Below are 24,060 nucleotides of genomic sequence, written 5' to 3'. Positions count from 1 at the left end.
TTATTTGTAACAGATCGATAAAACGTAATCCGATTTTTTTCAATTATTGCGATTTTTAATTATAATTGTAAATACAAAATCTCTAAATTGGTAATATGGGATCAATAAAACGTTATCCGCAACCAATTATAATCTAATTATAATTATTACCAACCCGGTAGAGTTAAAACCCAAACATTTCAAATACTTATAAACGAGAAAAGAGTTGCTACACGTTTTCCTTACAAGTATTCTCCAACAGTTTACTGATAACTTCTAAGTGCTTCTTACGATATTACTACCTCATCATATTGGTAATATTTGATATTACTTCATCAGTTAATGATTTCGTTTCTAGAATTCATACAAAGTTTATAGGTTGCAGTATCTTTTATAACATTTCAAAAGATTGTTTTGATATAAATAATATATATGTATATGTGATAGTGTAAAGTTTCATTCAAGTTCGTCTTATTGTTACTCACAGCTTTGTCGCTCACACATAAGATGTTGCGTATTTGTATGGAAGCGATGAGATCAACCCCTATTGAAGCATTATTCGCCGAAGAATACCACCTATTAGTATTCGTTGTCGTTATCTGGAAGTTAAATGTGTCCCTCGATTGATGGTTTTAAGGGTTTCAAAAATTTAGAGCTTGTTGAATATCTCGTTGTGTTCACGTAAATGATGAAAAACTTATTTTCAACAATTCTTTTTCTTTAAATGATAGATGTTAGTAATGATGACGACAAAAAGTTAGAATTTACTTGAAACACGACCAACTGGTGCCAAAAAACGAAGCATTCGTGTAAGGTTTTTGTCTGTTCTTTTTGCTGTTTCGCTACTATTTAGCTAACATGCGGTTTGTTTTATCTTCGAGGTTGGGATAATCCAGCGGTCGTACACAAAAGGCATTAGCAGTGGTTGTTTTTATCGCAGATTTTGCACTGGGAATACTGTATCAGCGGAAGCCTAAGCAGTTTCCGGAAGCGTCACAACACCTTTTTGTCCTCGGTAAATGTCGTCCGACCGTTGTTTTACTGGAGAATGGTTCTGTCGTAAATTCGGAGATCGGCGCACCGAAATAAAACGGTTATTAAATTGGGAAATTCGAAAGTTAAATTAAAAGTCTCGGGCGACGGCGACGTCCTGAAATCCGAGCCCGTCGCTCTTCCATCCCAAGGGACGATAAAATTTCTGAATTATTTCGCGGACGGCCGTTTTATAAAGCGCTGACGGCCACTTACTATACATCGCTACGTGGCGCTTTATCGCTCTCGTAAATTATGGCCAATTTAAAACCGGGTGCGGCTGAGAAAGAATACGGAGTAATTGAAAATAATTGCGCCGTACACGAGTGCTAGTTTTACATTCCTTTTACGTGTGTATATCTGATAATAGTTAATGTTTATTTAAGAAAAAAATATGGGGAAAAAAGGGTAATTATTTTATATATATAACACATATAACAACATATGTTCAAACTCCGGGCAGGCCAGATACTTGAATAGTGTTTAGGAGAAAATAAACTCCGGGCAAGCCAGATATTCAATTTGGAATGGATTAAACTCCGGGCAGGTCAGACGTTTAATCCAGGAAGGAAATGAGCATTACAAAGATATCAATAATACCGTTTTATTAAGTCGAATTTTTGGGTTTATATACAAATCTTAATGCTAACTTAACAATTAATAAAGTGTTTAAAAAACTAATTAATTTAGGTCGCATAATTGCGCGCGGTGTGCGTTACCCAATTATGGGGTGCGAGCGATGCGTTTGGTAATTTGTCTACTAACCTTATTAACCTTCCGGCAGGCGCGCCAATTTTTATTACACGACCAGGCGCGTAGTGTACAATGTACACGTAGGAAAATTTCTTCTTTTGGGGGAAATTTACATGTTAATTCACAAAAAAACAACAATACAGAGAATACACGACACTTTATTGTTATATTTTATGTGTTTACAATAACATAATAACATAATGGACAACTAATAAATCAATTATGAGTCAGAGTCTGAATGCATTTCACAAGTCGAGCAAGTTATCATAGTTTTTGAGTGTTTTTTACATATGAATTGCTTACATTTACAACATTTTTGTGTAGTATTTGTATTTGTATACAATTTACACCTCCCTAGTTTTTTAGATTGAGTTGGTTGTGTTTCCGACGTCCCGCACTCAGCGCCCATGTAGGATATTTGCAAAAACGCTCGAATATCCTTTGGCAGCGAAATTATTTGAGCTCTCATAATTAGTTGCTCTTTCATTAAAGCAATTGCAAAATTACTTAAGAAAATTCTTCGACGACACTGATTTCCCGTAGAATGTTTTGTCAAATACAATATTTGCGAGTTTATTCCCGCTATATTTAGCAGCGTAAAAAACAGGACTAACGGCCATCGTCTAGTGACCCTCGAATTATAACTTAAAATTATTTCGGGTTTATGAGATTCTTCGTCAACTTCCGGTAAGTCGTGCATCGTTGATAATAATATAACGGCTTTGTTTTTTCTTGGGACATAAGAGACTAATGCAGTATCTTGTTGAAAGCCAAATAAAGATGATTGAGGTTGACGATTTTTATTTGGCAAAAACTCCGGAGGAATTTCTCGTTTGTTTTTACGTAATGTTCCGATGAATGTAATTTTTTTTTCTAGAAGATATTTAGCTAAGGTTAAGCTGCTATACCAATTGTCCGTCGTTAGATTTCTACCAGAATTTTCAATTGGTGTTATCAACCGTTTCACAATGTCGATGGGTGAATTGGAAACTTTATAAATTCCATTTGGTTGTTACCCACAATAAACTTCAAAGTTGCTGGTATAAAAAGATTTGGCATCGCACATGGCAAAAATTTTTATACCGTATTTAGCAGGTTTGCTTGGTATATATTGCACAAAACTACATCTACCTCTAAACGAGTGCAACATTTCGTCAATGGTTAACAATAACTGTTTTTACAATTATTGACAAAGGAATCAAGGATTGATCTGATTGGAGCCAACTTATCCGTTTTCTTCCTTTCATTCCTTGTTGATTTATCATCAAAACGAAGACTTCTCAACAGAAATAAAAATCGTTTGGAACCCATTACTGCTCGGAGAATTTGAATGCCGGTGCCATCACTATTCCACAGATCCATCACGTTTACATGAGATCCTTTCTTCGTACCAATCGAGAAAAGAGTTCCAAATAAAGCTAATATTTCGCAAATTGTTGTATTTTGGCAGTCGCGTTCCCTCGAATATGAAATCGTATTACGTTTGGATTCGATGTATTTATTTGTATATCGGACAATATCGTTGATTATGTTTGGAGTAATAATTGCTTGAAATGCACTTATTTCGTCGGTAATGTTCTGTGTTTTTGTTGTAAGTCCAGGTAGAACTTTTACGATATTTTTACCCCTAATTTTCGAAGGACGCTTATTAGGATTTTTATACCATTTCAATGATTCGTCATCTTGTTGGTTTACCTCAGACTTGCTCGCCGAACTTGTCTTTTTTATTACTTTCGGTTTTCCTCTTCCTAGAAAAAAGTCACCACTACTTGTGTGTGCTTCCTCTGTTTCATTGGCGCTCTGCTCTGAGTCACTATCATGTTCACTTTGCACAATTTCTTCTTATTCATCGGATATATCGCTGTCGTCGATACTTTCCTTAGGTTCATCTTCCAAAAAGTCTAACAAGCCATCTCTCAAATTATCATTTCCTGACATTCTGAAAAAATAAAGAGATCATTCAGGTAAAAATTAACTAAATAAATCCTAAGTTTTCAGCGTTAATTTCGTGTTTTAAAAATATTATAGTTTAATATTATAAATTCACCGTATATTAAGTTGACAGAAAGTCTGATAAACTTAGAAAGAAAATTATTAAGGGAGGTTGTTTCATTTCGTTTAATGATTACAATATATAAGGGGTATTCGATAATAAATTACAGTTGGGGTAGAATGGGGGATGTAATATTCAAGGGAGAGAAGCACGATATTATGAACAATGTGTCCAGTGACAAGGTAAGGATGAGAGGAAACATGTGTTACGCGGATGCGGCGTTATTACAAACCATTAATTATAAGCCCTTGTTTCGGGTTCCAGGTGATAATCTGGAGGGGCCATTTCTCGAGTAACTGTGGCGCAAGTTCCGGGGATTCCAAAAAACCTCCAAATACATCTAATAATGCCGTCTTGACGTTCCTTCTCCGAGTAAAAATTCGCTCCTCAATAATAAATCACCGCGCTACAGCGGCGGAATATTAAATTCAAAATGAAAATTTACCCGCTGACAAGTACTAATATAGCGTAAATGGAGCATATACTTAGAAAGGAGGGCGGTCCACGCGACGTGTTAATTTCCCGATGATTTATACTCGACGAAGCTGCGCGTTTCACGTTCATCGATCGATCGACGCGCGTCGCCCTCCCATAAAACATCTTTTTTTGAGATATTCAGTTTCCCAGACAATTGACGCGGGTACAATTTACAAATAAACCCAGTCCCTTCGCGCTGAAATAAGATTCAGCGATCCCGCCGCATCCCCGAGGTGCGGTTTCCAAGTTTCGCCTTGGTCGAAGAGTTGGCGTAAACTTGGTCTCATGGCGTTAGTTGACCCGGAAGTGCGCCGCCTATAATAAGCTTATATTTAGCGGAAAAGTTGGGTCTCGCACACTCACTTCGGAAAGGTGAGCAAAGTTTCGCGCCCCGCTTCTCAGCGCCTAGACCAGACAATACCCTAAATCAGCCTCACTTAAATGACGATATTACTTGGTTAGGACTTGAGAAATTGATCCTCAATATCTCGCGAAAATATAGTAGTAGGTACTCGACTAAAATTAAATGAGAAAATAAATTTTCAAAAAGGTTTTGAATTTATTGCGCGAAGTAATAAAAGAAACTTAATTGAGTCGGTTAACCGTATTCTTTAAAAGTTGAAATTGAAGGTTAACAATGTTATTACCTTCATAAAGAAAAGTTTCTCTTTACAATAATACGGTTGGTCTTTGATGTCGAGTAAGGAAAGTTTTAGTTTCTTAAGCACGCGTCGCAGCGGAAGTTTTAGATTCCAAAGGAAGAACGGTGCCCTTGGGCGGAAGCGGTAAACAAATTTTTAAGGCGTGTCCACAAGATAAATTCGATTTGCGAGTGCGATCGGGACGCGAGATAGCGCTGAGAAACGATCTCAATTATTCATATTAAAAATTCCGGGACGTAAATAACGAAAGCGATAAAATTCCCGCGTCCGTCGCGAAACGGCAAAACGGGTCGCACGCGACCACCATCCTCTTCCCTTTGAAAAACTATCCCGTCATAACAGGCCACGGTGGCCGTCGGCCGCAAGACAATATCGTTTGTAACGGTCGGTCCCCGTTTCGAATTGCATTTACATAGTCGAGTAATTAAGGTGACCTGGTTATGGTAGGAAGAAGAGAAACGGTTCGGCCCCCGCCCATCCCACCATCCTGAGGAGATATAAAATACGCTTCCGCATTACCATACACTGGCAAAAACCTCCGGGTGGGAGCAATTTATTAAGGGAGCAGATAAGAAATGCAGAAATGGTTATTTATAGCGCAACGCCTGGCTAATAATTAAACGGGCGCCCGTGAAAAACGACACTGCACTTACCTGCGCGCCGCCAATGGAGGTGCCGCCGCGATCGTACCATAATGTGCAAGTTGCCCTCTAACACGACTGAGTTATGCGAATTCCGGACATGTTGGTAATGCCTTACTAAATCATCCCCAACTAGAGAGACCGCGTCCAGATAGAGCTAATAAACACAACCCCATTTCACTAACTCAAAACTTGAAATTTTACCACAATGAAATTATAAAATTTAATTTCTAAATAGGTCATAAAACCCATAAATTTTAACTTTAATTCGAGGTCGTTGAAATCTGTACAGATCCGAATTTATCTCGCTTATTATAACTGCCAGTTCAGATTCAGATTCGGATTCCGAAGATGATTTCCGCTAACGGTAATAACTTTTTTTTCGGAGATTTGCTCTGAAGGATGGTTCGCGTGCCGCCGCGTGAGAGTTTCTCAAAGCTTCGTATCCGGGGCTTTTTACGGATATCGGAGCTTTTAAATCTCGATTTGCGACCTGACTCCCGCCCGATTCGCTCCGCCGCCGCTATAAATATTTAAATTGCGCGCGTATCTGTCGGGATTCGGAAGAAAAGGAAACGGGAATCAATAATAGGCAAACAAATTCGTTTTTCTTTTTCGATTTGCCGGCAATCGAATCGCGCCAATCGAATTCTTCCAACAACGACGTTACCGTCCCGAACGCAATAAACCCGATCGGGTACGGGACGAAGGGGAACTTCTAAATCAACTTAGCAATTAGAGACGGATAATTGGACGGATAAACTCAAGAGAGAGGAGAGCCGACGCTGTGCATTTACCCGAACCGGCCATTTACTGCGCCTTTGTTCCTTTTCCTCAACCAGATTTTTCTTTTTACACTTTTTTCATTTGTCCGTTTTGGAACACCCCGTGTGATACGCGATTTAAACGGTGTTGAAGGTATTTAATCGTCTTAAAACCGTTTTCTCTTTCACTTTTCAAATTTATATTAGAAATAATCCTTTGTGAGATAATGCAATGTCATCAACAACGGTTATCATCAACGATAAAATATAAATCCCCTTAATAAAATTTAACGCTGCGACTACGCTATTAGCTAATACAAAAAATACACTTGCATTAATGTGCGTTATTGCGGAGGATTTAGATGGGAGATTGACGCGAGGACACGTCAAAGTGCACTGACACGACCGTTCGCGTGACCAAAACGCATAAATACCGCTAATTTTATGCGTATCGTTTAGAAATATTGACAGCTGAACATTGCAGCCAGCTTTAAACATTCTATCTGCGGCTAGGTAATAATATGCTGCGGTCGTACACGAATCACATTCATTTAATCATTAAATCACCATGAAATTTAAATATAATTATGATAATGCCTTATTGATTCATAACGATCGTTAAAACATTAACAATTATTGATTTCAATTTGACTAAACAAACAGTAAAATTTTATCATAATTAGAATCAACTCTTTTTATTAGAAATTGAAAAGCTTTAAAAAATCGTCTTTGCCATATTTTTGAAAGATAAGAAGTATTTTTTGCACTAAATTAAAGCCTAAACTTTAATTCCGATAACCATCTTGATTTCCCGGCGCCTCCGCCATTTTTGCGAACTTATTTTCTTCTATTATACATTAAATGTCAAATATACAGGGTGATTCATTAGCTCTATGACAAACTTTGGCAGATGAAAGGTGATGCGATTCTAAGGAAAAAATGTTATATGAATATGGGTCCGATTCATTTTGGTTAAAGAGTTACAAGCCTTTGAAAATTTTACACAGTTTAATAGGCAAATGAAAATGTAACATAAAAAATAAGTTTAAAAATTACGAAAATTGTTCGAAATGTCCGCCTTCAGCTTGAATGCACGCTTCACATCGACGAAGTAAAGATTTGCAACAATCGCAACAATAATTATGAAACACAAATACAGAGTTGGCTGTGATAACAAAACTGAGTTCTTTATGTCAAACATTTCAATTTACTCTATTCTGTGTGTTTCAAAGTTTATAATTGTCAGAGTTTTGATCGAAAACGAAAATGCATGTATTTACGACTGAAGAATATGCAGATATTATTTTTGTATACGGGCTTTGTAACGGAAACGCTCGGCAAGCAGCAAGAGAATACCTTCGTAGGTTTCCAAATAGACATCAACCTGCCCATACAGTGTTTAGTGCATCACTTCGCAGACTGAGAGAAACAGATAACCCCGCTCCACTACATTCCGTTCGTCCCCATGATGTGAATGTACAAAATGAAGAACGTGTTATTAATTTAGTACTTGACGACCCTTCAATATAGTACTCGGCGTATAGCGAGCATGTTACAAATATCCCAAAGTTTTGTATGGCGTGTATTGAATCGAGAAATGTTACATCCGTTTCATCGCCAAAATGTTCAAGCATTACATCCTGGAGATACTGAGCAACGCTTAGCATTTTGCCACTGGATTATTCAGCAACATGCTCAAAATAATAACTTCATTTCCCAAGTTCTGTGGTCTGATGAAGCGTGTTTCCCTAGGGACGGCATAAATAATTATCATAACGAACATGTGTGGTCCTTGCAAAATCCACATGCAATTAGACCAGGAAGATTTCAGCAACGATTTAGTGTAAACGTATGGGGTGGCATTTTTAACAATTCTTTGCTACCTGTATGGGTGATAAATGAACGCTTAAATGCAAATATGTACAGAAATTTCTTGGGACATAACCTTTTCGATTTTATCGACGACGTACCACTTAAAATCGTTCAAAATATGTGGTATCAGCACAATGGTGCACCACCACATAGAGGAAGAGAAGTCATCGCTTGGTTACATGAACATTTTCCAAACAAGTGGATTGGCAATGGAGGTCCAGTAGTCTGGCCACCACGATCCCCAGATCTAAATCCGCTGGATTATTATTTCTGGGGACACATGAAGCAGCTTGTGTACCATGTAGAAATTACTACCCGTCAGCAACTACTGGACAGAATTCAAGATGCAGCTAATAGCATACGGAATGATCCAAATATCATACGTCGTGTGATAGAATCTTTACTTCGTCGATGTGAGGCGTGCATTCAAGCTGAAGGCGGACATTTCGAACAATTTTTGTAATTTTTAAACTTATTTTTTATGTTACATTTTCATTTGCCTATTAAACTGTGTAAAATTTTCAAAGGCTTGTAACTCTTTAACCAAAATGAATCGAACCCATATTCATATAACATTTTTCCCTTAGAATCGCATCACCTTTCATCTGCCAAAGTTTGTCATAGAGCTAATGAATCACCCTGTATATTTGACATTTAATGTATAATAGAAGAAAATAAGTTCGCAAAAAATGGCGGAGGCGCCGGGAAATCAAGTATATAATTTCTAAAGATACGTAATTAGTGAAGAATAAATGAATAGATCAATCAGGCATTAGACTCATTTCAGTTTTCAAAGGCTTAATGTAAATACGACCGTGGATTACCTATAATTAAATTCCTTGCGACCCCCTCAAAAGCTAAAAACGAGAGCGCGCGAACGGTTGATACGAAGAGATTTCTGCAAATCCAGTGGTTGTATTGACCGTCGAGCTCAGGGTTTCATTGCCAAATTGCCACGATTATTTCGCACATAATCCGGAACGTGAGCCGGGCTTATGCTTTTTCCGGTACTGAACAATGTTCCATTTGGCGCCGTCTTTGTCGATAACTGTTTTACAGGGCAATAAAATCGCTACTAAGTCTGTTTTAACTAAAAACTACTCACAAAAAAAAAACAAAGATAATCACGTTTTTCTATCTCGAGGAATTTCCTCGTGTAAAAATCATCGACGAAGGAAATGAAGCCGGCGGAAGTTGCGTAATTCGGTTTGGCCAACTTATACAATATGCAAAAGTTCGCGACCAACTTCTAACTTGATAAGGGGGTGCTCTGATTGGCACTTTCGCGCGTACTAGGCTCGTCTGAGAAAAACGAGTCCTGGCAAGCTCAGTTTGTTTATAATTTATTCCTGGCGGGGAGAGTTTGACTTTTCAATTTTAAAGTTCTTCCCAAAATCCGAAAAGCGAATTCACTTAGCGACCAACTAAACTACCCTTACGAACGTCGAAAACAATTCTCCCCCAAAGAGGTTTATCGTCGACCGCCCAGTTAACGTTCTCTAAGCCCGGCGACTTTAAAAATTACGACTGCCAATAAAAATTGATAACAATGTCCAATGGGAAAGGGATAATTCCCGGATGGAGAACCCGTCGAGTTCGTAAACGTTTATTGTCGATGCAGCGAGACTGCGCGCGTTTGGACGGTATCATAGGACTATATTGCGGGAGATAAATACATCAGCAATCTACTGGAGTTAATAAGATCAGAGTTCCAGACGAAACTCCAATAAAGATAATTCGGTTTCGCGGGAATGCCCGGAAGCACATCAACCATAAAGCCAATCATCTTCTTGCTTTTCAAAGCCTTCCAGCGAAGGCCAAAATACGAAAAATGACTGAATTTACGAACAATTTTTTTATCATTTCTTTTCGAAAATATCCAGGTTCAAGTCTCGGGTATTAGGTGAAAAGATAAATGTCCAACGTCCAATGACAAACACCCTACGAAAACAAAGCCTTTCGTAATTGATTGATTAATTATTGGAGCACGCAGAAGTCTCACCGCCCCTGGGAAGGCGATGATTGATGTCGTCCTCTTCACCGTGCGGACCAACGCGCCGACGCGTTTCCACGCAAACGCCGACATCTGCCCACGAATCGAGTGGAGTATCTGTCGATGACACATTTCTGAAAATGACCCAATTAATTTCAGAACGACTCAGGTGAATGAAGACCGATTACGCGTACGCCATGAATATAAAACGAGGGTAATTTTTTTTCCTCCTCGGAAACGTTTAACGTAAGAGGTTACACGCGAAATAAATAAACAGTAGCAATTACGTGTCTACATTTAAATTGGAATGAGAGTAACACGACGTCGTTGTCAGTTAAACAAACGCCGAGTGGGCATTACTTTTTAACCGGGCACCAAGTAGTACGACCGTCTCACCAATCAACAAGTAACAACCCCCTGCCTGTGTTAAACTTTTATAATGTAATTCGTTTTTATGCGTTTGTCTGTCCGCCGAATACAACTTTAAATGTTTACGATTACAAGGTAGAATAGGCGAATTTCATTAACTAAGGACCGGAGAACCTCTCGAAACCGGTCATTTCATGTTGCCCTTATGAGCTCTTACCTTAAAGCGCGATGTAAAGGACATTTTGCTGAGCGACGATAAACCCTTAATCTAAAATTAACATCTTAAGCGAGGGAGTGTTTTTGTTTTTAAGGGAATCACCATTTGAAATAGTAAATTATGTTGAATCACGGCTTCATCATTTACAGATATTTTACAACCAACAATTTCCTCGTTTCTTGTCAGGATTGGATAATAAATATATGTATGTGAAATTTTCACCAAATAAATGGAAAATTCTTCTAGTAAGTTAAAAATTGCGCAACAATCGCTGTTTTGCGAAAATTGTGTAGTGTATGGTGTTGGTTGATGCGTACCACAACTCTATTGCTATTGCAAAACTAGAACTAACACTAGACCTAGAAACATTCTTCATTCTCATACTGTCTAGTATTAGGTCTAGTGTTAGTTCTAGTTTTAATTCAATAAAAATATACAACATAGTGAAATGTAATGCTAACTAGCGCTAGCTAGCACTGTGACTAGACACAAGACCTAGAACTATAAATATTCAGGTTTAGGTATCTTAAGAGACCAAAAGTAGTAGTGGGATCCATTTGTAAATAATTTTTATAGTCTAATGGTGAACTCAACTTAAGTTCTTTGTGTTGCTAAAAAGAGATCTTTTCTTTAACCACTCCCATCCATACTCTTTGCTTCCTTTTTCTTTTTCTAACACCATCTTCCGACTAAACAGTAATTATTATAACTAAACAAGCTGCTTCGTCAGACGGCACGTTTCCATGCGTATACAACACACGCAACTGAAGTCTGTATAAAATTGTGTATAGTGTATTTATTAAAGTTAGATTACAACACAGTGAATTATATTGAATAATAGTTGTTGGAGAGATTTAATGAAGATGAGATTATAATTAATGAGTATATAATTGAATATCCGTGGAAATAGTTTTTGAGTTAATTAATTATTTTTTAAAAAGCGAATGTGAAATAACGTTATTAATTTATATTATTGAAATTCTGTTGTGCGAAGTTCTCCATTGTCCCAAATATGTTTGGGATAATATTCAATTTAATTTCACAAAATATTATAGAGAATAAATTCGCTTTGTGTGGTTTATCATAATAGAATAATTTTTGTACAAACTGTACGTTTGTGTTTGGGGTTGAAGCCCTTTTTCAAACACCCCCTCAAATGAAATACGCGATGACATTCGTCCCGAACTATTCCGCTTAAGTGCTCTCAGCTACAAGACCACAGCGCTGCGTTCCAGAGGCAATAACACGGGACGCAGCGCAAAATCCAATCCAGCCCACTTACGGGGATGAGCGGCCGGGATTTGGACGTAAACATTAAACAATTACAGTTCTCCGGGCTTCGTCCCCTTATCTCTTCAGAAATCCCTTAATCTGAAAGTAGCGAAACGCGAAGGGCGAGAAACGATGACGCACCATCGCCCCCTGAGTAACTTGTTTCTTCCGGATGGTCCGTTTCAACAACGGCGGAACGTCCCAATTGCATATCTGCACTTGTAAATCACCGGATGGCGAGAGTCATATCCGGGAGGCCGCAGATATCATAATATTTGCGGGCGCTCGCCATTTTGAAGCTTATTTATGTGCACCAGATTGCCGGCAGTGAGCCAGACCTATTTCATTACTAGCGCACACCGGACGTGCACATGCTACAACCGGTATCGCTATTAATATTAAATATTATTTAGTAGCCGAGCGGTGGAACTGCGCCCGGACACGCCCCTTTAAGCGACGCTTTGTTGCGAAATTGCGCCCGTCTGATAATTTACGTCGTCGACGACGCCGAAGAACGTCCGCTGCCATAACCGCATCCGCGACACTCAGGAAGCGACAAATTGGCGTTATTGCCATGGCAAATCACATTCACAACGTTCACAAATTCACGTCACAGCACAAAAAAATAAACGTATAAAATTTTATTAAAATGTTTTATTATTTATAAAAGGGTGAAAAACGGCGTGTGTAACAAAAAATCGGCGCCCGCGGGGTTTAATAAAACCGACGCAAACAAAGTTTAACGATTTCGCTCGCTCTTTCGCTAGTAAGTTGTATCGTAACGACGTGACGTAACAAAGCCGTGAAATTAAAAGTTCCCTAATAAAGAGAGCTGGTAGCCGTTCTTTTATCCAAGCGGAATGCCTTCATTAACGTCACCGGGAACCGCTGCATCAAAGCACCATCGGAACCAGCTAAACATAATCCGCTTTCTCTAATTAATATTATCCGAGAAAAATCGGGGTACGACTTCAAACGGTTCCACAAAGGGCCGGTTTAAGGACCATGACGGTGGTCTCATAAACTGAAAATTACCGAACTGTCAAGGGTATAGACTATCTCGGAACTGGGTTACATCTCTTCTCCTTTACTACTGAGACCTTTACCAAACGGGAAGCTGAATACGTAGGAGAAGACGGAAGTAGGGCATCGCCTAGATAGCGGCAATGTTTATTTACCGATTCCTTGTTTTGTTTCTCTTCTCCCGGTTATTATTCTGTTGACGGTGACTTGTAGCGTTTTCTTTATTATTTGTTTCTAATTTCGATGTTATGGCGTAATTGGTAGTTAGACGAAGTTGTTAATTAACAATACCGGGTCGGGTCTTGTACTGCTTATGAGACATCTCATTATCACCTAATTGGACACGTAGGGTCGTTCCGTGCACAATGGGGGGTAGCCTCCGACATAACTCCATTACTTAAACGGTTCGCGAAGATAACCAAAACCCCAAACGTAATTAAAAATTTAGTATTATTTCGCGTTCCGTTCTATTGTGGCCTTCATCTCGGTATTAAATAAGACGCAGAGGGCGCATTATCCGCGCTGATAATAGAATTTCCAGTTGAGGCGCGTTCAATTAAGCTGCCCTTCGCCCCGCTGATTCCCCGGATTTTATTAGCGGATGCACATCGGCGAATGCAGGGCTCGGAGGAAGAAAGTCGACAACCAGCGGCGTCCTTGTGTTTGACAAATTCGCGAAAAGAATTTAATTAAAAACTTCTGCCTGTCGCGGAGACCAGGCCATCGGAATTTTCATTAAAGATGCTAATGGCCAACGTCCAAAAATTTGAAAGGCGTCTCGAAGAAAGTCAATTAATGGAACCAATTTCAATTCTTTATTCTCTAAGGACGAATTGATAAAGGATTTTTAATTTTCTATTTGTCGCGGTTTAAACGGTAAATGTTCTCTTCTCGTGTGGTAACCTAACGTCACCGACGGTTGACGTAGATGGGACGTCGTAATTCTAGCTGTAAAACCGCGGTCCGCGCACTAAAACACCGGAGTCGCTCCGGTACTTAGAGATAAGTCAGGGCGGCTTTCGGTCGAGGACGACGCAGATAGCAATCTGAGGCGTAAATCTGCATGACAAAAGATTGTCCGCGCGTCGCATGCATATCAGAACGAGGCTGATGAATAGATGGCAAAGACAATAACGGCGTCCGTCGTCATAGGGTGTCGTGGCGCCCACCACCGCCATCCTCCCCTCCTCAGTCACGGCTTTGAAGAGCTTTTACCGTCCGACACACTTCATTAATTGCACAGAAATTATTCATATCTGTAATCTCCGCCGTGATACGATCTCTGTTTACAGAGCACACAGGCTCCGGGCGCGCGCTAGCTTTCAAAGCTCTCGTAATCTAAGATGAAAATAACGATAGCGTTATTTAAGACGGTGGTTTTCTTTGGCTTCCGGTTTTTGGCAGCACAAGATCTGAAAAAAAACGTTCTATTTTTGGCACGTTATTATTAGGATAAATAATCTCGGTTTAACCCGTTAAAAATGGTGTTGAAATCCTCAAAGACACCCTAAAAAAGTATCATTAATAGAGCCTTTCGGGAGCATCTGCGTTCGACTGCGCCCTCTCATCTATCAGAGGTATAAAGGCGAGGTGACAAAGTGTGTAAGGCTTACGGGGGCCGAGTGACGCGGTGCCAGCGCCATTCATCAGAAGGGGCCCCGTGTTTAGTTCGGGAGAGGAAGGCGTCGCGGCGCATACGATCCGAAGCACCGTCGCGTCTCACGTCAGATTACATTATCGCCAAGATTACCGGGGATTTTTGTAATTTATTTCGAGCCCCGAACGTCTTAGTTATACGTATACACCGACAGGAAATTGAAACGTACCGAGACGATGTTTACCGTCGACCCGGTCGTAAATTAAAATCCGTTGTACCCGTAGATTGCGAATAAACTAAATATATTCAACCAGAATTTAGTTATTAAATAAATCGTATATCAAACAATTATTATACATAACAAAATTAATAAATATTGGTAATTCCGTCTAATTATACAATATATTTATTTTTATCACTCGCTCGATAGCACGTTAAATTACGCCACGTTTAAACTAATATTTACATGAATTTTAATATCATTTTATATAAAGCCATTTAGAATCGTTATTTAAATCAGAATAAATAATATCAATAAAATGTGGTTTTAATATTAAAATAATACATTAAAAAAGATTTTTTTTTAATTAAATTGAAAAAACTGTTTTCATTATATTGAATGCAGGCAAATGGTTGTTTCAGGTAAATAGTTTTTTTCTAATCAGATATTATCTGCCTAGGCAAATAGTTTTATTCCATTTATTTCAGTCTCAACTCTTCTTTCCTATGGCTAAAATATTTTCAGGCATATAGCTCTCTAACCCAACCCAACCCAACCCAACTCAACCCCAGGAATGCACTTCACAGTCACTGTTTTCTGGGCAAGAGATGTCAAAATGCCAGTGCCAGCCTTCGAAATTTCAGTGCAGTCCAAAAAGGTGTAGGTACTTGTTTCAAAAATAAGATGATGTGCAATAGTAGATGCGATTCCAGCAACAATTGTCAAAACAAGTAGATAAATTTTTGTATTTAGTATTTAAGTCTTCAAGAAATAAATCGTTTATTTGTATTTTTATTAAACTTAATAAAAGTATATGAAACTGTTATGCATTTTTTGAAAATGATACGCAAATAATTTTACTACTTTGATACTCATTAATGACTTTAAGAAAAGTAGGTTAATAACGATGGGAAGTACTTTATTTTATTGTGATCAGGTACTCTATATTGCATTGTTGTATCAAAAAAAAGGTATTTGCCTAAAACAAGCTTAGACAGATACTATTTATCTTATCCAATAGTATTTGCCTAGACATTTAATGATAAAACTGTAACGAACTACTGTTTGCCTAGGTAAACAGTATCTGACTAGGAAAAAGCCATCTACTTAAAATAACCATTTGCCTGCGACATATATATATATATATATATATACAGTGTGTCCCAGGATAGATGTTACAAGAGGTATAATGACTTAAAAATTTTTGAATTTTATTTTAAGGCTGAGGAATTAAGCCCTGCTTGGTGTGGAGAGAATTTTAGGTATATTTTCATATTTCGAAAATCAACTAGGCCTTGATAGTGAAGCGAAAACTATTTTTAGTTCAGGTAAAGTAAGCTTTGTGTTCATGATACGGCAAAATTTCATAAATAAATTGTCAATACCTCAGTTTTAGTTCTCAATAACTCTTGCATTATGTTAACCTTAGAACAGAAAATTTACATCGTGCAGTGTTATGGGCTTGGGCAAAATGCCCTAAGAGCAGTGGTGCAGCAGTTTAACGAGAGATCTCCTAATACCAATCTTACACGTATGACGGTCATGCGAATAGTTAAGAAATTTCTTATATCGGGGAGCCTTGGTAACGTTAAGAAATAAAAAAAGAAATATAACGACAATGATGCCGCAACTATTATTGCCTTAATTTCGTCGAAGAACATCCTAGGGAATCATTGAGGGAACGTTCACGTTCTCTTAATATTAGTAATTCGGAATTGCAAAGAATTTATAAATCTACTAAAGTAAAGCCATTTAAACCAAAATTTGTGCATACCCTTGAAGACGGCGATGAAGGCCGTAGATTATTACTTTGTCTTACCATCGGGGAGAAATGCATTGAGGAACGAAATTTTTATAAAAAGATGGTGTTTTCGGACGAAACATCTTTTAGTACAAATGGCGTTATTTCTTCTCAAAATTGTCGTTACTGGTCCACGGCAAATCCAAATTTTCGCTTCAACTGTAAAAGACAGTATTACCAAAAAGTGAATGTGTGGTGCGCCATTTCATACCGTTTAGGTATTATTGGACCTTTCTTCATAGAGGGACTGTTAAATCAGTATTCTTATCTACAGCTACTTGAAAGGTTCAGGGAAGAATACTTAGACGACATGCCGCTGATACAAAGACAGGCCATTTACTTTCAACACGATGGATGCCCTGCACATTCTACAGCACGCGTATCTGAATGGTTAAATTTAATATTTCGAAATAAGATTATATCTAGAAATGGTCCAATTGCGTGGCCTCCAAGGTCTCCCGACCTTACAATATTAGATTTTTTTTATGGGGTCGCCTTAAACAACTAGTTTTCGCTCAACCAATATCAAACAATCGAGACATACTAAACAACGGATAAAAAATGCTATAGGACAAATACGCATTGAAGAAATTCAGGAAAGGTTTAGAGAATTTAGGCATCGTATAGAAACGTGTGTAACAAAAGGTGGATATTATGTTGAATAAACGACAGTTATGTTGATGTTCGTTTTTTTATAAATAAAATAAAATTATACAATATTTATGTTATTTAAGCTAAATGTAATGGTTCAACCGAAGTAGATGGATCCTTCTGAAATTTTGTATAGGACCATAATTTCTTATTTTGAACAACTTTTCTTTACTTTACGTAAACTAAAAATAGTTTTCGCTTCACTGGCCGACTTTGTTTGCAAAATATGAAAATATTCTTAAAATTCTCTTCACACCAAGCAGGGCTTAATTCCTTAGCCTTAAAATAAAATCCAAAAATTTTTAAGTCATTATACCTCTTGTAACATCTATCCTGGGACACACTGTATATATATATATATATATATATATATATATAAAATTTCACGATTTTTAGGTTAAGTGGAAAACGCTAAGATGATGTTTTATGTATCATTTTAAAGAAGAATGTTCCAGCTTTAAGCGGAAATCAAAATAACTTTATAATTTTCATGAGTAACCTCTCCACGATTTTTTAAAGATTTCTCTGCATTTTAACATCTCAAAGATCTATACACAATTTAATAATTTTTTTTTTAATTCTTTATTATATAATTATTAATTATTATAATAAAGAGGAATAATAAGTAAATAATAATAATAAGCTAATTAAGTTAATTTATAAGCTTTAATTTGATGATATTTCTATAAATAGCTCTTCAACGATTTTTTAAACATTCCATATTTTTATTAAATTAATCATACTATTTTGTAGACAATACGATTAATGACTTTTGTTCGTATTACAGATAACTATTCTTGACATTAAAATGTGTTATTTGTAATCAAAACCACATCATTAGGAGACGTTTTCGATGGCCGCCGATAACTTTGGGAATAATCCTGGTCGAATTATCATAATAAACTCGTCGATCCGTGGAACGGCCCCGTTAACTTAACGAGCTATTCCGGTCACAGCGTCGTCGCCCCCCGAACGGATTTTGTAATTCAAGGCGGGTAACGTCCCGACCCGCCCAGGTTATTATACTTAACAGAGAAGTTCAATTACATCGCTGGTAACGAGTTATCAGTTCCCAGTCAAACCTGAATAGCCGAGTAAGCATCCGATAGCACATGTCTCGGAGAATGCCAGAGTACGACGGCCGCATGCCTCACATTATCGATCACCAAAACTGTCGAGACTTATGAATAATCTCCGGAAGCATCTATGTAAACTATGTGTCTCGGAGTAAAGATTTACTCATAGAATGTAGAATGCAATTAGGGATTTTATTTAAATTGATGAAAGGATCATATAGCGGTTTAATTTAATTTGGTTTAAACAATAGATGGCACGTCAGAGGCACAAATCGCGTGTCACCGAAAGTGTTTCCTCGCCGAGATGGAACGTCATTTGTTCGCACTGGTACTTGTTTTCTCTGTAATTAACTGTATTGTTCACGCGTCCATCAACGTGCCCCCACCTATCTGTCGATACCATAATTCCTCTTATGGGGATTATTATTAATTGCGGTGATTCCTGTAAATGGTAAAACTAACACTAATTGGACCAAATTCCCTAAGCCGATGGATAGATCCTGAGTTAGCGAGGAAATCTTATCATCATCGCTCTTGATGGATGGCGTACCGTTGCACTAGGATCCGGCGGGATATTATAAATGCTCTAAACTTCCTTGACATGATGTAATTATTGTTGAGGAACTTCGGGTATTGTCGAAGTTACCGGCGGGTGGGTAATGTTTAATAAATACACTCCCCTAAACCCTCTAACCTACGCAACTAAGAGCGTTGGCGATCGCAACCGTTATTAACCTCACTAAGTGTCTGCAACTACAACCCAAGGTGCAACATTTGCAACGTTCAGATTGATTTAGTTATACATCGGGAAACTGGGGACCTTTCCTCAACCAAATCTGTCTCCGACAGTCCTTCAGCCCTTCGAACTGTTAGTAAAAGTGCTGAGTTCAAATCGTGTGCGAGGGGTCTTGAGTTCGTGACCGGAATCTACTCGCAATTTTCGTAGGATATATACCTTCCGACAAACAGGCAGTGGCCGGCTCACATACACACAAATACCTATAGCCCGGATAGATGTCCCTCATGCAATAACTTGGCGAACTTCAAATAATGCCTGCGGAACTCCCAACGATATAAAATATGCGACGCGGGGTGAATTTCGATGTTGACCTCTTAGAATAACTTGTGCCACCTTTTCACATACATATACAATAAGTAGTTAATAATCACAACATTTTTATTTAGAAAACTTTTAAATACATTATTATTCGACACTTCAATCTAAGTGTTCGGTTCTAAGTGGTAAAAGGCTCCGTGAGAGACAGCCAATTGTCCTTGTGTTTACGTTGTAAAACTTTTTAAACCGCCCGGACCCTAAGGCCTTCCTCGAAAGAGGGAAACCCAAACGTTACGTGACCGGCGTGTGAGAACCTTTCGTTACAATGCAAAAGAAGTTTCATTTCGGACGACTGGGCGAAGTTTTGTACTCACCCCTTTTCACACTCCTTTTTCTCCTTTCTTTATATAACTTTTTTTTACTGTCGGAACTTGGTGCTCACAGAAAGGAATCTATATTAAATTTTTAAGGTAACAGCGACATCTAAAGTCCAACTCACCTAAAACATGATTTTGAAAACTTTAAATTTGATTTTGCGCCATCTATGGGGTGGTAGGTGGATGAATACTAAAAATCGATATTTCTTGTTTCAGACGTTAACTGTTTTGAATCCTTTGAGAACACCTGAGGAGGAAGCTGCAAAAGATATTGATTTCGCTGGACCGTTAGTTTTCTGTTTGGTTTTTGGGGGATTTTTGTTGTTGGTAAGTGTTTCGTTAAAAAGATGTCGCGTGTTGTTAGTTTTTAAGTTTAAATAGGTATTAGTTTTTCCTACTGTATTCACTTCGCGCTTCGCTAATCTAATGGATGCTCGCGGCATTATTCATCATGGAATTCTCGAGTTCTCGATATGGTCCTTGTTGGCTTTTCACACAAAGGATTTCACCTCACCCTTCAAAATGAAACATCAACCGAACGTGAGTTAGTGCCACGTAGGTACTCATTAAGGGAATCGCTTCTGCAATTCCCTCACCACGGTTAGTTGCCTTGAATTCCTTTTTAGGTTCTGTTTGAGCGGTTAAAAGGGAATCTTACGGGGATAATTTGGATGGGGTACGAGTATCGTTCTTTCGTCTTCTTATTCGGGTTCTTGAACCGGTTGCATTAATTTACCTTGATAATTGCTTACCCCGGAGAGAGGACGAGAAAGAAAAAACCCAAAAGAAAGATTTTTAACTCAGACGTTTAATCGCACGGTTCCCGAGGCGAAGTGGAATATTCTAATCTAAACTTTATCCCATTTACCTACCGTATTCGAGCCGCAGCATCTTCTGAAATGAACAAAACGACTATCACGTCAAACAGCAAGAATCCCTTCCGTCAGTCAACAAACCGTTTCCTCCTCTTAGCATTCCTTGTGCAATCCTTACAACGTTTAATGGGCTCCATTAAAAATGGGTAAAATGTTGCACGAAAACGACCTTTCTTGATTTTTTGTTGGTTACAGTCCGGAAAGGTGCACTTCGGTTACATTTACGGGATTGGTGTGCTTGGATGCGTGTCTGTTTGGGCCCTTCTAAATCTGATGTCAACGGCAGGAGTATCTCTAGGCACGGTCGTGACCGTATTGGGATACTGTATACTCCCAATGGTGGGTTTGTCTGGCATCAACGTCGTCTTCAGCTTACAGTAAGTATATTATTATCTCCTTTAATGATGCGATAATATCGTATTACAAATTTTTCTGTGATTTTCAGGGGTTACATAGGAACGGTTTTAACCTCGTTTGCTATATTCTGGTGTAGTCTTTCGGCCTCGAAACTCTTCGTGGTCGCTTTATCGATGGACCATCAACAGCCCCTTGTAATGTACCCGTGTGGGCTTCTATACGGTGTTTTTGCTTTGATAACTGTGTTTTGAACATATTTCGAACACACCGCAACAACGTGGGTTTAGATAATTATAATTACTAGGGCATTGTTCCAAACTTGTATTGTTTAATACGAAAATAAACGGAAACATATTTTAAAACGTAAATTTCCGTGAATATTTTAATTTTAGTCCTATCAAAAATTTCCCGCGGAAGATTCTTAACGACTCGGCCAATAAAAAACGGGGACGCCGAGTGCTTTTTACTGGTTTTAATTCGGTAAATTGCGGCCGCCCAGTTGGAGCTGTGGAAAGGGTTTTTTTTTCGGTACAGTTAAGCTTTTTTCATCATTTTTGTGAAGTTTGAGAACACTCTACAATAATTCTTTGCCGTCCGCCACTCACGCGTCTGAATTGGAAAACAACACTGAAAACCAATATAAACCCGCCAAATTGGAAAGAAGCTTTCGTTGCAGCGAAGAGCTTGTCGGCGGACAAAAAAAAACGAAACGTAATGGTTGAATAAAAGTGGCACGTGCTCGCTGAACCCCTCTAATAGAGTCGTGAAGGTGTGACGTTTATTTCACGGGGTCAGGCGGGATTCGGGAGAATTAATTGGACAATTTTCTAAATCCAATTACAGCATTTTCGGTTTGGGACGATTTAGAAACGTTCATTAACCAAAATTGCATTGTAGTTCACTTAAGAATCTTCTAATCACCTAATCGGAGTCGTCTTATCTTTTAATTATTTATGTTTAGTGAGTTTTTAATGTATCACGTTTTTAGCTGAAACCGATCCCCTTTGATCTATCAAATACCCTGCCACGTGGTTACGTTTGATAGACGATCTGGAGATTTGAGTCCGCACGTTATTGTTTAGTGCGTGACATCAACTGTAAAGAAATATTTGAATATCGTCTAGCGTTTGGCGAGTTTTACTGCGATACTTTGGTATTTGGCATTATCAGGTCAATCACCAGTAAGTCTGTTGGCTCTGATGGCATATCTGCGCAGATGGTTGAATTAATAGTTCCTTATGCCCTTCCATATATCACACATTTCATAAACAGGTGCATAATTGAGTCACATTTTCCCTCGCAGTGGAAGTCTGCTGTGGTCATTCCAATACCGAAAATCGAAAAACCTACTGACTTTAAGCACCTGCGACCGATTTCTATTCTTCCTACCTTGAGCAAAGTACTGGAAAAAGTTATTTCCTACCAATTTAAAAACTATATTATTTCAAATGATATATTACCAGACTGTCAATCGGGTTTTGTGCCTGGACGTAGTTGCACAACTGTACTTTTAAATGTCACTGACGATATATTTGGATATAGTTGGATTTTAGCAAAGCGTTCGATGTTGTTGACCATGATATTGTGCTGTCGATGCTTCACTATATTGGAGGCGGGGAGGAATTTATAAGGTTGATTAAGACGTATTTAATAGACAGATGCCAATGTGTACAGGTCAATGGCTTAATTTCTGAACCATTGAAGCTGAAGCGTGGAGTACCGCAGGGGTCGGTGTTAGGTCCGTTTTGTTTATACACATCTATGCTTCCAAAAGCTGTCAATTATTGTAAAATTCATATGTATGCTGACGACACTCAGCTATACTACAACTTTCCGTTTCGTGAATATGAGGGGGCAGCATGGAAAATTAATAAGGACTTAGCGAATGTCAGTAAATTTGCAAAGAATCACGCCTTGATATTAAACCCTGATAAAAGTGTAGTTATTCTGTTTGGCAGAAATGTGGAAGTCGAGAAATTGAAAGCTAATCTAATTCTTAGGTTGAACGGTTGCAATATATCTATTGTTGATCAGGCAACGAATCTTGGGCTAGTTGTTGATAATGCCTTTAGGTACAAACACCACATTACTAAAACATTAAGTGTTTGTTTTTTGAAATTAAAATTACTCTATTCTTTCAAAGATATTTTTAATTTAGAAATGAAAAAGATGCTTTGTGAATGTTTTGTACTGTCTTTGCTTAATTATTGTATTCCTGTCTACTATCCATGTTTGGATTCCATGGATAGATTGAGAGTGCAAAGAGCAATCAAAAGAGCAAAGTGCAAATTTGAAAGAATCTCTCATAAGCTTAAAGAGTTAACTTGGCTGAATATTCATAATCGTTATACTCTACAGGCTTCAGTGCTGTATCACAAGGTTGTCACAACTGGCTCGCCTAATTATTTGAGTAAAAAGATTCAGTTTAGAGGGGATCTACACAGTATAAATATTAGAAATAAAAATGTTGTTAATCCGCCTGCTCATAGTGCAGCTCTGTTTTGTCGTGCGTTTAGCTACTGTGCCCATAAGCTGTATAATTCTATCCCCGTCACCATTAGGGCCAAAAGGGAGGGTGCTTTCAGAACGTTATTGTTTAGGCATTTATTTGAGCGACAGTGACTTCTTGTTTGCTTTGTAGTGGATCAATCTAATTTTAATGCAAGTGGAATAATTTGTTTTTGTTTATTTCATTATATTATTTTTTATTTTATTAACTCATATATAAGATAGATATAAGTGAAATGAAGATTATAATGCAGAATCAATTAATAGTTTTTGATTTTAGGAGTAGGCATGTACTACGATTGAATAAAAGTGCAATTATTTTTAAGGTTAAGTGGAGGAGCAGAAGCGGGCCATATTATGGTCGCATTCTGAACTTCGTCTTAGGATTTCCACCTGTTTTGTATCTAAGTTATTTTTCTTTTTACTCTGGAAAT

At 38.1% G+C, this 24,060-nt stretch overlaps 1 protein-coding gene across 1 annotated transcript in view; it reads left to right on the top strand.

Annotated features, from left to right (window-relative positions):
- LOC111416579 (Yip1 domain-containing 1) overlaps nucleotides 1-21,486 on the top strand; it is a 167,765-nt gene extending 146,279 nt beyond the window's left edge. The window contains exons 5-7 of the mRNA XM_023048637.2: nucleotides 20,103-20,213; nucleotides 20,957-21,138; nucleotides 21,207-21,486. Coding sequence (XP_022904405.2) covers nucleotides 20,103-20,213; nucleotides 20,957-21,138; nucleotides 21,207-21,369 — 456 coding nt within the window. The 3' untranslated portion in view covers nucleotides 21,370-21,486. The remainder of the gene's footprint in view (nucleotides 1-20,102; nucleotides 20,214-20,956; nucleotides 21,139-21,206) is intronic.
- Nucleotides 21,487-24,060: the final 2,574 nt, after the last annotated feature.

The sequence above is a fragment of the Onthophagus taurus genome, chromosome 11 (assembly GCF_036711975.1).
Source record: "Onthophagus taurus isolate NC chromosome 11, IU_Otau_3.0, whole genome shotgun sequence".
NCBI classification, from domain to species: Eukaryota; Metazoa; Arthropoda; class Insecta; order Coleoptera; family Scarabaeidae; genus Onthophagus; species Onthophagus taurus.
The sequence above is the reverse complement of the archived record's forward strand: the minus strand, read 5'-3'. Positions and strand labels throughout refer to the sequence as shown.